Raw genomic sequence first — 14,851 nt, 5'->3', positions numbered from 1 at the left:
CATAAAAATCCCTGGAAAATCAGCAGCAAAAGAATTCTTCTTAGCCTGACACAGGCACCCATGTCACCATGTAGCAAGCGCCACATTTACTAGTAGAATACCAGAAGTGTTCAGCAAGAGGTCTCCAGAAAGATGAACAGGATTGACCTATGGTAGGAAAGAAAGAAGGACGAAGAAGGGAGACAAAGACCCAAGGAGAGAGAAAGGAAGCGGGTGACGACGGTGTTGTCCTGGTGAAGAGCAGTCTGGGAACCGAGAGCGGTAGGGAGAAGGCAGAGGGGTGGGCTGAGGGGCAGAGAAAATCGCAGCAGGCCTCCAATGGATGGCCTCCTCCAGCTAGACACCTCGGGCCTGCAGAGAACACAGCAGCCCGGAACCTGGGCTACCCTCCTATGCCATAACCGCTCACGAGAGCACCCACAAATGCCGATGGCACTGCCCTTCCCCCTGTGCCACCTACCAAGAGGTCTCATCTCTGCCCACCGATTCAGGAACAAAGTGAGACCCTGGGCCTGTGGGTGGGCATTTCTCTTGTGGAGGCAGAGGGGGCGCAGGTTATGGGTGTTGGGGAGGGGTTGAGGAGGGGCTGGGGAGGAAGGGGGCCGGAGTGGATTTCAGCATTGGCCATGCAGCTGGAAGGAAGTCTTGAGTATAGGACGTGTCGGGGCCAAGCAGGCCCTTCCTGGCAATTCCACGGCACTGCTAAGCCATGAAGCTACAGCATCACAGCGTGTAGTGAGTGGGCCAGCAGGGTGACATCAGCTTGTCCCATGAAAAAGATCTGCAGATAAGTAGGCTGTAGTCTACCCTCAGTTGTGCAAGAAGGACTGGAGGACCCCGAGCTCTGAGCGAGTCCACAGTGTAAGCAGTCAGCAGGCGCAGCCAAGGACACTCCTGAGAAGCCAGGAAAACTGAGACACCCCATGCAAAGCCAGCAGAGGAACTCTGGGCCACCTTCCCTCCTCCCACACACCCCATCCCCTGAGAAGTGAGCGATAAAACAACGCCCAACCTCCGCATCCACATCAGACTCCATTCCTCAAACACCAGTTTCCCATCTCTGACTCCTCTGGATTCAGTCATGCACACTGAGTTGTCCTCATGGTCTGCACCCATGGGCACTGCAGGAGGCGGGAGACAATGATACACAGTGGCCTCGCACTGGAGGCACTTCTAGTCTTACTGGGAACAGGGATGTTGTGGCCTGCACTCTGTTTCTGGACAAAACCATCCCACGGCACCTGAGTGTGAACGCAGAGAGCCTGGTGCTATAGTCATAAGGTGGCTACAGGAACCTTCTGCCCACTGTGCCATGCGGACTGGGAACAGGACCAGTGGAGTTTGGGTCTGTAAGTGAGACCCGCGGGGTGACACAGCAGTGTCCTCCCCAGAGACCTCCCCTTGCCCACTAGCACTGGACACTGCTTAGAGTTGGGGAGTGTCAGTAAATGAAGGAGACAGAACCTTTGCCCTGTGTCAGTAAATGAAGGCCAGAATTTCTGCCCTGATGGAACTTACATGAGGACACCTGGGAGGAGCATTTCTAGAGAGCAAGGGGACCATGTGACACAGGCGCAGCAGAGCAGAGGGCTTGCAGGAACACCTGGGTCCAGCAAGGGGAAAACGGGAGAGGAGGCTAGTGTGTCAGGAAGCAGGCGTGCTGGCCTGTGGGCCACCGTGGTGCATTTGGTTCCTACTTGGTGGGAAGCGGGAACTGATGCAGGGTTGGGGGCAGGGAGGGGACGACACCTGGTGTGTGGTTTTAAAGAGGGACTTGAGGGCCTCTTGGTTCCTGCGCTGATGTGTGACGAGCTTGGAAGTTGTAACTCCTGTGCTTACAAGAAAAAGCCAGACAAACTGACAACCAGTGGCACCTTAGACCCACGGACCACTGCTGTCCTGCGGTTGAGGCCACTCGAGAATGTGGAGAGGCAGGCGCATCCTGAGAGCCCCCACTGAGCCCTGCTTGCCTGGGAGAGAAGCAGCTGGAGCCTTAGCTGGCAGGACCTCTAAGTGAGGTGTGGTGACTCCTGGAGGCCAAGGGTGAACCAGCATGTGGCCAAGGCACTGGGGGGACCAGAGCCTCAGAGAGGACCCTGAACCCATGGGTTTTACCTCCAGAAACCCCACGAGGTTCTCATGGTGCAGGTCTGAGAACCACCCCTCCCCAGGCTCCAACAGAGTCAGGGGAAGCCGCAAGCCTCGTCCTCAGAGTGGAGGGCTCCACAGGAGCTGCGTCCAAGTGGGAAGGACGCAGCCTCCCAGTCCACTCCAGGTTTCTCCCACAGGGAGGAAGGAACAGGGTCACCAGGGGTGGGTGCTCCAGGGAACCAGTTAGGGAAGGACATAGAGGGCTCAGGGAATAAAGCCACAGGGCCCTGGAAACCCTCCCATAGGTCACAGCCCCAGACACAGGCTTGGTAAAAACACTTACCCAGAACAGAATGCTCAGTCCCCACACCATGCACAGCAAGAGGGACCAATACAGCGACATGGAGGGGGTGGCATTACAAGACAGGGCCCTCTGAGGAGGGCTATTAGGAGCCAGGAGTTAAGAGGAGACAAAACCAGGAGCTCTGGAAAGACCTGAAGCTAAAGGGAAGTCAGTTAAACCCAGTCCAGCTCCCAGTCAGCTCAGTGGCAGTCCTCACACCAAATGCCTGCTACCCTCGTGTCCTCCAACCTGATACAACAGGTTCTGCTTTCAACAGAAAGAAGGGCATAGAAAAGCCAAGAAGAGCAGTCTCAAGAGGCAAAGCAGGCGACAGATGCAGACTACGCATGACACAGACGTGAGTCACCTCACAGAGGACTTAAAATCACCACGGTTAATATGCTCAAGAGCCCGTGGGACAGGTGGATAGCATCTGTGGACAGTTGGGTAACGGACACAGAAAGGGAAACCTAGGAAAGTATTAGAGGGGCCGCCTGCACCGCTGCCACCATTGCTGCCGCTGATTCTGCTGCTTCCAGCTGAGGTCGCCAGGAGGTCTGCTTTCTGGGTGGTGTTGTTGCCACAGTAGAAACCGCTGCCCCAAATGCAACTGAAGCCCATACTGCTGCTGACCTCTGAGATTGCCTGGTGACGCTGTCCCCACAGCTGCAGTTGCTGCTGCCCTTGCAGCCACCCCTACAGTTGGCCTGCTGCCTGCTGCCAACCACCACTGCCACCACGGCCTATAGGACTGCTGTGGGGAGACTCCAGGTTTGGTTGCACAAGGCTGCACCCATTTTGGGACACCAGCTAGGGCCGGGGGCCTGGATGCCAGCAGGTTTGCCATCACAAGAGCCTCTGTCTGGGGACTCCAGCTGGGACCTGCAGGTCCAGTGTGGGGGTGCCTGTGGGTTCAGAGGAGCCTGGGGTCTTCTGCAGGGAGTGCTGGTGGCCCCTGTCTTGCTGCTGCATCTCGGGTTGCTCTTTGGCATGAGTGCATCCCTGGTGGTATCTCTGCAACTGGGAACAGCATTGAGACCTCGGGACTGCAGCGTGGCTGAGCCTGAGGTATCTGAAGCCCATATCTGTGGGATAGAGACTGGGTTTTTGAGGGCTGATCTGGGTTTGGTGATCTCAAGAGATGTCAGAGACAGGACTGAGAATCTGTTGAACACTGACGGAGACAGTTCGACTTTCTAGCAAGACTTATTTTATTTTTTGATTCACTAATCTCTCTACCACATTTGGAACAGGATGTTTTTTTATGCATCAGTGTGTGGAGGACGATGATGTATGATTGGTGTTTTGCATTTTTGTTGTGTTCTTATGTCTTTATTTTTTTTTCTTTGTTTGTATTCTTCCTCTCTTGACTATTTTCTTTCCAACTTTTCTCCAAACAACAGCCAATCTCTGTCGGCTCCTCTTCCACTCTTCCTGTGAATTTTTACTTCTAGCTTCTTTCTTCCTCCCTTGTACTACACTACCTCTGTTCTCTCATTCACCATTTGAAATTGTAAATCGTTTTAACAAAATTCTGTTTATACTATAGATAGTTATTGAATTCATCATTCTGATTCAATGCGAGAAAGCCCTAGATGCTTTAGTGGGAGCTATTAGGTTTAAGGCTATATATTATGTACACTGGGTGCTGTTGATATTGGTCTTACCAGTAAAGGTGAAGTGTTAGAAACCTTTAGGGACCCTATAGTTCTACAGGGTAGAATTTATCCTGCCTTAGATCCATACTTTTAGATGGGAAAACACACTAACAACCTGAAAAAACAAGGGAATAAAGCAGCCCAAACAAACCAAGATGCTTCAACAAGAGAAGGCACCAATAACACAGTAGAAGAAATGTCCAAGAAGGAGTTTAGATTGTATATAGTTAAACTTATATGTGAAGTAAAGAATGGTATAAAGAGTGAAATAAAGAAAAAATACAGAAAGTGAAAGAGCACTTCAATAAAGAGAGATCATGAAAAAAAAAAAAAACAAGCAGAAATCCTCGAAATGAAGGAATCAGTAAACAAAATTATAAATTCAGTAGAAAGCATCACCAACAGATTAGACCACTTGGAAGACAGAACTTCAGAAAATGAAGACAGAATATATAACCTTGAAAGTAGAATTGAACATGCAGAGAAGATGGTAAGAAACCATGAACAGAACATCCAAGAATTATGGGATAATATGCAGAGACCAAATTTAAGAGTTATTGGAATAGATTAAGAAGCAGAGATATAAACCAAAGTGATACACAATCTTTTCATGACTCAATAGCAGAAAATTTCCCAAACCTAAAGAATGGAATGGAAAATCAAATACAAGAGGCTTATAGGACCCCAAAAGTACAAAATTACAGCAGACCCCACACCAAGACACATTATAATGAGAATGACTAACACACAGAATAAAGATTAAATCTTAAAGGCTGTGAGAGAAAAAAAATAAAATTACGTATAGAGGGAAAACAATTTGGATCTCAACTGATTTCTCAGCCCAGACCCTCAAAGCTACGAGGTCCTGGAATATTATATTTCAAATTCTGAAAGAAAATGGATGCCAACCAAGAATTTTATATTCAGCAAAATTGTTTCAGATTTGAAAATGAAACTAAAACATTCCATGATAAACAAAGATTAAAAGAATTCACAACTAGAAAGCCTACACTACAGAGCATTCTCCAAAAATATTCCATAAGGATGAAGTGACATCAAAAAGTGAAAACCATAGGGCTCAGGATGTGGCTCAAGTGGTAGCGTGCTGGCCTGGCATGCGTGAGGCACTGGGTTTGATCCTCAGCACCGCATAAAAATAAAATAAAGATATTGTGTACACCTAAAACTAAAAAATAAACATTTAAAAAAAGAGTGAAAACCAGCAAAGAGAGGATCTACACTAAGAGGACATTCAACCAAATGGGAAACTAAGACAAATCAAAACCCAGAAAAAAATAAAAATACAAATCATATCTCAATTATAACCTTGAATGTTAATGGCCTAAACTCATCAATCAAAAGACAGAGTGGATTAAAAAAACGCAGCAACATATTTAAAGCATTGAAATATAAAAACCACCCACTTAAAATTCTGTATTCAGTAAAATTATCCTTCAAATGTGAAGCAGAGATCAAGACTTTCTCAACAAAAATTGAGGTACTCTTTGACAGTATACCTTGCCCTGCAAGAAGTATTAAAAGGAATGCCTCAGAGGAAAAGAAAATATCACAGCTCAGAAAACAGATCTACATATAGACATGATGAGTATTAGACAAAGAATTAAGTGAAAGAAAAATGCAAACACAAATTTTTTCTTATTTTTAATTAGTCTGACTCCATTGTGCTAATACTAATTAGCTGTATTTAATTCACATATATACAATTATACATTTTGCTCTCCAGCTCATATGAAACACCAGCCAAATCAAACCACATTCTGGACCATAAAATACACCTTAACAAACATACAAGTAGAAATTACAATGCCTAATTTCAGATCACAATGAATAAACTAGAAACTGACAATAGGAAGATAGTGAAAAGCCCTGAATACTGGAAGGGTAAAAAAAAGACTTCTAAAGTGATATGAGACAAATAAGAAATCTCAAGAGAAATTTAAAAGCATTTCAAAATAATCAAAAATCAAATTACAAGTTATAAAAATTTGTGGGGAACATTAAAAACAGCAGGAAATTGGTAATGTTGAATGCATATATTAAAGAAGAGATATCTGAAATCAATAACCTAAGCTTCTCACTTAGGAAACCAGAAAAAGGAAAGCAGACTAAATCTTAAATAAAAGGAAAAAAAGAAATAATTAAAATTAGAGCAGAACTCAATGAAATTGAGAACAGGATACCAAAAGAGAAAATTAATGAAAAAAAAAAGATGGTCTTTTGAAAAGATAAAATTGGTAAGAATCTAATCAAGGTAGCTAAAAGGGGGGGGGAGAGGAATCATAAATTACTAATATTAGAAATGAAAAAGAGGCCATTCCTAAATATTTTCTGAATGTTAGAAGGATAATAAAGTAATATTATGAATAGTTATGTAATCAGAAATTTGAAAACCTAGATGAAATGGAATAATTTCTTGAAAGACAAAATCTACCAAAATGCCTACTACAAAATAAGTAGATGATCTGAATGGTACTGTATATATTAAAGAAATTGAATGAATACCAACAAAGGATTATTGTATTTTAAAGTTAAAAACAATATATTTCTCCATTTTTCCCATGTCTAACCCCTCTCTGCTATGGATCAGCATCCACTTATCAGAATATTCTGCCTTTGGTTTTTAGAGATTGACTTATTTCATTTAGCACGATATTGTCCAACTCCATCCATTTACATGCAAATGCCGTAATTTTATTCTCTTTTAATGCTGAGTAACTTAAATTGTTGAGGATGGGGATATTGCTCAGTCTTTGAATGAAAGAGGTAGAAATGGTACTTCATCACTTTCTATGTGGACACACAATAGATGCCAAGATCCTGGAAAGTAAGAAACTGCATAGACATCTACCTTTCTCACGGGTGCCACAGGATAATTTTATCTTTGAAATTATCAAATCTTGGTCAGAATGGCATATCCCATTCATGAGAACCTTATGTGATAATTCAATCAAGTATTTGAAAGAAAATTCCTTCATGTTCTCAGAATAATAAACTAAATATGAGGTAAAGGAAAATGCAAAAGACATGGAAAGAAAATGATGAAATGAATAGATGAAACAAGGAGGAAAATATTAAAATTATTTCTAGCAAAATTAGTTATTGCATTAATTATTCAATGACTAAGTTCAAAGCCAAATAAGATATACTTTAACTTGTGAGGAAAAATCCTGAGAAAACTAGATTTAAAATATTTGGATTAAATTTTAATCATATGGTGAAAAACCTGTTTTGTGTATAAGCACATGTAAATCAAGACCTGGCAGGTTACATTTTTCAGGGGTTCTTCTTGTCTTCCCTTCATATTTTTTCCTGGTTCCTCCTGAACTTAGTACTAGCTACCCTACGTTTTCTTACATCAGGATCCAGAAGCCTAACTTTCAGATACCTCAACCATAGATATACTGGGTTTTGAGAAAAACAATTTTCGGAAGAAAGACAAAAATATCTTTTAGATTTGTCAATAACAAGAACAACTACAAAAAGCAAAAAGCAAAAACTCACTCGCCATCTTCTCCTCTGCCAACTCTGCGGCCGCCGCCATCGTCGTCTTCTCCTCTGCGGCCGCCGCCGTCGTCGTCTTCTCCTCTGCGGCCGCCGACTCTGCGGCCGCCGCCGCCGTCGTCGTCTTCTCCTCTGCGGCCGCGGACTCTGCGGCCGCCGCCGTCGTCGTCTTCTCCTCTGCGGCCGCCGACTCTGCGGCCGCCGCCGCCGTCGTCGTCTTCTCCTCTGCGGCCGCCGACTCTGCGGCCGCCGCCGCCGTCGTCGTCTTCTCCTCTGCGGCCGCCGCCGCCGTCGTCGTCTTCTCCTCTGCGGCCGCCGCCGCCGTCGTCGTCTTCTCCTCTGCGGCCGCGGACTCTGCGGCCGCCGCCGTCGTCTTCTCCTCTGCGGCCGCCGACTCTGCGGCCGCCGCCGCCGTCGTCTTCTCCTCTGCGGCCGCTGCGGTCTTCTGCCGTCTTCTCCTCTGCTTCTCTGCTGCCGCTGCCGTCTTCTGCCGTCTTCTCCTCTGCGGGCGCCGCGGTCTTCTGCCGAGAAATGTGTCCGGCAAGAGGTCTTATATAGCCCTTGGGTTACTGTGATTGGCTCAAAGTTATGCTAATTAGGGTTTGAAAAATGTACCAATGCTATTGGTCCAGACTTTGGCCAATCAGGTTTGGAAATGATCTAATGCTATTGGTCAATTCTGTATTCCCACCATTCATTCATGTATGCCCGACTTCCATTTTCTCAATGGAGGTTGAGTAGTGGGAAGTTGAGGTTGTGGACCCAGCTGCAGTGATGCATGGCATGGGCTTCTGCAGCAGGCCTCCCTGCTGTGCCAAGGCCTGGCTGCTGCAGATGACAGGTCTGACAGGTCAGGGAGCCTTGACTCCCTAGGCACTGGCTCCAGGCAGCAGCAGGGCCACTGGAACTCTGACCCACCCAGGCCAACACCCCACCTCTCTTGCTTCTTGGCGGGGATTAGTAGACAGGCTGTGTGACTTTGTAGCCAGGGCCATCAGTGCTTAAATACACAAATAAGATAGACCTTAATTGCAGGGGGAAGTCCTGATAAAACTGGACTTAAAAATATTTGGATTAAATTTTAATTATATGATTAGGTGTATAATCACATGTAAATAAAGACTTGACATGTCTTGCAGAAAATGAGCAACTGGGGACAAAGCCAGGCACAGTATTGGTACTCAATAAATTTGAGCTATTGGGTATGCATGTGTATCTGGAATATTTTCCCACTAGAGGAGAATATTACAGTCAGCTCTTGCTGTGTAACAAGACAACTTAAATTTTCAAGGCTGAAAACAACAAACTTTATCATTTCTTACATTATTGCTTCTCATAATTCAGTGGGTCCAGAATTCATGTAAGTCACAGCTAGACAGTTCTGCCCCATGTGGCATTGGTGGAATTCAGGTAAGGCATAGCTAGACAGTTCTGTCCCATTTGGCATTGGTGGGGTTCACTCACTGTCCTCAGCTGGTGGTACCTTCCAGGTCCCACTGGGCTAGAAAGTCCAGGAGGCTCCCTCACTTGCCTGACCCCATGGTGTGTTTCCATGTGGTTGCCCCTTCTTCATGGATGTCTCATGGTTCAGTCATGGTGTGAGTTTCTTCACAGCATGACCTCAGCTTCCAGAAAGATGGTGGGAAGGGCCAACCCTGTTCAGAATGAGGCCCCAAACTGACAATTTGTCAATTCTGCTGCATTCTGTTGCCCAGGAAGCCACTTGATCCAAAGTGCCAGAAGATGTAGCCCACCACTCCTTGGGTGGAGCAGTGAGTGTGTTAAAGAGGAAGTCATCAACTGTGAGTGTCTTTGAAAGCCACATCCCACAGAGAGGATCCAGAACTTTCCTGACTATCCAGATGCTCCAACCTATCATGCCTCTAGCTCTCGAAACAAGTCTTTCTCTCCCCCTGCCTCGCTTGGTCTGACTAACTTGTCCTCACTCTCCCTGGTCCTGATTCAACCACCCCTGCCTCTGGCAAGGCTTCTGTGTTCCCCTAGATTGACTTGGTGCTCAATAGCTACTTCTCAAACATCCTGTCCTCTCTTCCTGAAGTAAGGTTAGCACTCCTGTCAGTAATATAAGTCTGGTACCTGGCACCTTTCAAACATGGAAGACATGGAGTACAGGGTCATCTGTGAAGGACTTCATTCCCAGATCCTGATTCAGGGCCCAACACCATAGAAATAGACCACAGATGTCATCATCAAGAGTGTTGGCTCTTGTGTTCTAGCCTCACTTTGGTCCCTTCCTCCTGGTATGGGCTGGAGGTTGCAGATTCCCCAGGAAGCAACTTCTGGGATGGACAATGTTCAGGACATTTAGTGGGATGGGAGGGAGGAAAAGGATTGGGGCTGGAGGCTGAGGATGTCACTCAATGGCCGAGTGCTTTCCATGTGCATGAGGCCCTGGCTTCTGTACCTAACAGCAGGATCCCCCAAAAAAGCAAGTATCATAGTGAGAGAGACTGGGCTGTGATGAACCTGAATAAAGCCATCAGCCAACCCTGTGAGGACTCTGAAGATGGGCCATCACTCCGAGTGTGGCCAGGGTCTGTGTTATTATTACCAGGCTTTACCAGTCTTTGGAGGCCTGCTGTTTTGGTGCTTTACAAGCATCATTTGGTGCTTTACAAGCACCATTAGCTCATGGCAGGGTCCCCCTCGTGATACCATCAGGTACCAAGGATGGCATTTAAGGTCTAATTGCAGGTGGGAAGCACACTCAACTCATCGTTGTGGGCTATCTTCAGTGCTGCTGCAGAACCTGGACGTCCCTGGCCCAGCTTTTCCCTTGTATTATTCCAGATGGGGAGATTGGTGTGGGGCCTGCAGGGTGCTCTGTGTCCCAGCCAGAGCTCCGTCTCACGGTCCTGCCTCTCTGGCACCACCTCCCTCCACGTCTCAGGATGAATTCTCTGACCAGAGGACAGTCAGTTCACCACTGGTAGATGCCTTTCCTAATGCCTTGGTTCATGAGACAGTTTCCCAAGTGCTTTCTTGTCTGCCCTTTGTTACATCCCAGGTGAGGGACAAAGAGAGCATTAGCATTTCTATGCTCCATGAAGAACCCAGGCAGAGCTTTGGCTGCCTAGGAGCATATGCCCAACTTGCACTGGCTTTTTCCTAGTGTAAAGTGGATTAGCTGTGGGGTGAAATGGAATGGAATGGAGGCTGTGTGTGAAGTCCCTCTCTGAAGGGGTCTTGATACACAGCCTGGGAGGCAAAGATCTAGGGCTGCCAGGATTCTCCACCCCTGGTGTGCGGGCAGGGCCTGGGGGATGAAGGGTCATGGCAGGGCCTGTGGGCAGGCCTGGGGGAGGAAGGGAGGTGGCTCCTGGTTAGGTTACATCATCTGGCAAAAGTGAGGAGCTCCAGACACAGTGAGGGTCTCCAACCAGAGAACTTGGTTTTAAATCAGAATCTAATTTAAAAGGGAGATAGATTATCCTGGGTAGATCTGAGCTAATCACAGGAGCTCTTTAAACGAGGGTCTGAAGGTCTAAGGGGCCAGGAGGAGCTGCTGAGGCCCTCAAGGAGGGACATGGCCACGTGTGCATGGCTGTCAGAGAGGCTGTGTGGCTGGGACCCATCAGCAGTCACTAGAGCTGGGCCCAGTAGTCCATCAGCCAGAAAGCAGGCACTACAGCCCTGCAGGCACTGAATGCTGCTGACCAAGGGTCCTGCTGACTGGGGACCTTGGAAGAGGGCCCTCATCTCATATGGACCCCAAGGTCCAGCCAGCTCCATGGTTTAAGCCTGGCGGGACCCTGAGCAAAGAACCCGCCATGCTGGGCCCAGACTCCTGACCCACCGAGACTATGCGATTCCTGCGTTGTTCTAAGCCACAGAGGGTGGGGTTTTGTTACCTAGCAGTACAAAAGCAGCACAAAGGATAGCTCATTAACATCAGCACTTGATGCTTGTCACAATGACACATGTGATGGCAATGATATGAATGGTGGTGGGCCAGGCATGCCTGTGATCCCAGTGGCTCGGGAGGCCGAGGCAGGATGGTGAGTTCAAAGCAAGCCTCAACAACAGGGAGGCCCTAAGCAACTCAGTGAGACCCTGTCTCTAAATAAAATACAAAATAGGGCTGGGGATGGGGCTTAGTGGTCAGGTGCCCCTGGGTTCAATCCCCAGTACCAAAAAAAAAAAAAAAAAAAGTAGTGGATTTGAAAATAAAACCTGAGTTCTAGCTCATTTTTACTTATATTACAGATTGCACTTTATGGCTACAGTTGTGTCTCTTCATAGTCACAGAAGACAAGATTCCTGTCAAAATAGATGCCCCCACATGCACACTTGCCCAGAGTGACTCCCCAGTGCACACGGATCCTCGGGGAATGTGCCTGTGAGGCAGCTTTTCTTGTACCTCATAAAAACATTTCCAAACCTGATGGAGCTTTGTGAAACCCGCACTTGTCAATCCATATCGTTCCCAATTTAGGGGCTCTTGAGACACATCTCAAAGCAATTAGGGATGTTGAGGTTGAAGCAAACTGTCCCGTGGTGTGTGCTTTATTATCCATGAGTGACAGATCGTTTAAAATCTGGTCTCCCTCGAAATGGTCATGCTTTTGTGGGTCTGTGTGTGAGTGTCATAAATACTTGTGGGTGGAAAATGATTCAACACTAGACACACACATCTGGAAGGAAAGAGCTCATGTTTTAAACCTAGAAATGCCGGTTGGTTCTTCTCCTCTGCCCTCGCTCCCACTGAGAGGTGGGCAGCACAAGCTCTGAGCCTCTCCAGCTGCACACCCCGCTTGGCTGTTCTGCTCCAAAACCCTCCTCAGGCCACTTGGTCCTGCAAACTGACCTTCTTATTTGAATGCCAATATCTCCTTCTCTGACTTCAAATAAAACTGAAAATAAAAATCCTCAAATGCGTTTCCTCCCCGGGCATTCCTGAAACACCCACTGGCCCTCAGTTGCCAGGCTTGGGGACCCTGCAACTTAGTGCCCTAAGCCACTCTCAGGAGGGCACACCTGCCCGAGGCGCCAGGGTAGGGAGGGAACCACCTGAGGGTGGCAGACAGGAACAGAGATGGTTGTCCACCCCAACCCGACTCTGTGGAAGCCCCATGTGGTTCCCTTACACTTAGCTTGTTGGCCTGATATGTGTGTGTGTGTGTGTGTGTGTGTGTGTGGTGTGTGTGTGTGTGTGTGTGTGTCTGTGGATGGACCCCAAGAAGCTTGGCCTGTGTGTGTGTGTGTGCGTGTGTATGTCTGTGGATGGACCCTGGGAAGTTGGCCTGTGTGTGTGTGTTGAATAATGCAGAACCTGGAGCTCAGGGGTGTTTCCAGGGGAGCTCTGGGCATCTGCCCTTGCTGCCCATCTCAGAGCCCAGGGAAGGAGTGATGGGGCCGAGGTAGGCCTGGAGTCCGTGCCTCGCCCGTCCCTGGCTCCGCCCTTTCCTAGGAAGCAGCCCGCCTCCTGCGTCACCTGGCCTGCAGGCTGTTGAAGGAGCTTCCATCTGCCTGTGGCCCTGCTGCGGCTTACTGCCTCTAGCCCCACGCCTGCCTGCCGTACACTTGGGAAAGCAGGGGAACCAGTGATGATGCTGGCAGAACCCTTCCCAGTGCAGGACGCGCCTCAGGAAGGTGGCAGCCTGGTAGTCAGTGAGAAGCACTGGTCGGGGCAGTTCACGGGGTGGTTCACCAAGCAGCCTGTGACAACAGAAGTCCCACTTGGGGGGGTCAGAGTCCTGTGTGGTAGAAGAACTCCTGTCCCCACCTGGCTGTGGAGTGACGTGGGTGCCCACCTGGACAGCGCCTGTCTAGAAGCCCAGGAAACACAGGGTAATGAGTTGCTGCCCAGGACATACAGCACACAGTTCTATTGTGAATTTTTAGAAAATATGTGGACAGAATACATTCCCTCTGTCCCTCCACCCCCACCAGGACCTTTGGTCAGTGGACAGCACATACCACAGTGTCCCATGAGATTGCAGTGAGTTGGAAAATCCCCGTTGCCTAGTGACATCATCATTGCTCATATAGCGCGTCCATGCAGTGCTGTCACAAGCAGACCCATCGCACACGGGTCCCATGGTGCACATATACCACTCATGCCATGCATGTCTGGTGCCGGGAGCCCACCGTGGCGGTGCCGCAGGAGCCTGAAGGCCACACCTGCGTCTCCCTGTGTGTGGAGGCAGGAGCAGCAGGTGCATGTGGCACTGGACTGGGTTCCCAGCCTCTGCGCTGCTCAGCCACCTGCTGTCTTTCCCCAGGAGCCGTGGAGCACGCAGCACATCCCCGCGCTCTTCTCCGCCTTCTGCAGTCTCCTGGTCGCATTGTCTTACCATCTGAGCCGGCAGAGCAGTGACCCTACGGTGCTCCTGTGAGTAACTTGCAGTGCTCCCCATTCCCCGTGTCGGCGCTGAGGTGGGAGGTGCCGTTAGCCGTCAGCACCGCTGGATGCTTGCTGTCAAGGGAGCCGGACGAGGGGGCAGCGGTGCAGTGCTGACCGGAAGCTGAAGGGTGGGCATCCTGCCACCACTTTGCCACCTGCTTGGAGGTGGCCCCATGTCGGGGCCACTGAGACCCCCCTGGGTGAGTCTCGGAGAAGCCCCCAGAGAACCCCCCGGAGGCACCGTGCATGGAGCCTGGGCAGCACTTGGAAGGAGGCTGCCTTGGTCCCCACCCCCAGTGCCAGGGAAACTCTGCTTGGGGGCTAGAGTGACATAATCTGAGGTTGTTGGGTGTATGAGAAGTGGGTGCGAGAGGGAACCGTGGTCTGTATGGTGTCTGGTGTCAGAGGTCCCCCTGGAGCATGGCCTTGCTGAGGTGTTCTGGGAGGAACCTGGAGGATGGCAGAAGCAGCACTCACTGCTGCTCGTCAGCGCCAGTGCCCAGCGAGGAGGGGACTCAACTGCGTTTATCGGGGAAGTTTAAAGATCAGGACGCTGCTTTCAGGAGGCACCTCCTTCATTTTAATTTCCTCACAAGGGCACTTGTCTGCCATCTGTGGGTGTGAGGTCAGGGGCACTGTCCCAGATGCATCTTAAAACTAAAACTGTGTGTTTTCCACTCTTAGGTCTTTTATTCAATGCAGATTGTTCCCTAAATTTTTACGTCAAAATCTGGAAGAGTCGGCCTCAGACCCTCTCCCACAGAAGATGAAGGACTCGGTGGTGAGACCTTTGCGTTGTGTGTTGGGGGTGGGCCTCCTCGTCAGCAGGGTTGGGCTGTGGTCATGGCCACGGGAGGGAATGGGGCAGGC

At 48.8% G+C, this 14,851-nt stretch overlaps 1 protein-coding gene across 1 annotated transcript in view; it reads right to left on the bottom strand.

Annotated features, from left to right (window-relative positions):
• The window catches only part of LOC308641599 (pecanex-like protein 2), a gene marked incomplete at its 5' end in the record, with an annotated part of 88,022 nt that extends 74,028 nt beyond the window's left edge, over positions 1-13,994 (bottom strand). Inside the window, 2 exon segments of the mRNA XM_081280267.1 lie at positions 7,615-8,135; positions 13,932-13,994. Of these exon segments, the coding sequence (XP_081136393.1) occupies positions 7,615-8,135; positions 13,932-13,994 (584 nt within the window).
• Between the last annotated feature and the right edge of the window lie 857 nt (positions 13,995-14,851).

Source organism: Spermophilus citellus (genome assembly GCF_964194105.1).
Source record: "Spermophilus citellus genome assembly, chromosome: 2".
NCBI classification, from domain to species: Eukaryota; Metazoa; Chordata; class Mammalia; order Rodentia; family Sciuridae; genus Spermophilus; species Spermophilus citellus.
The sequence above is the reverse complement of the archived record's forward strand: the minus strand, read 5'-3'. Positions and strand labels throughout refer to the sequence as shown.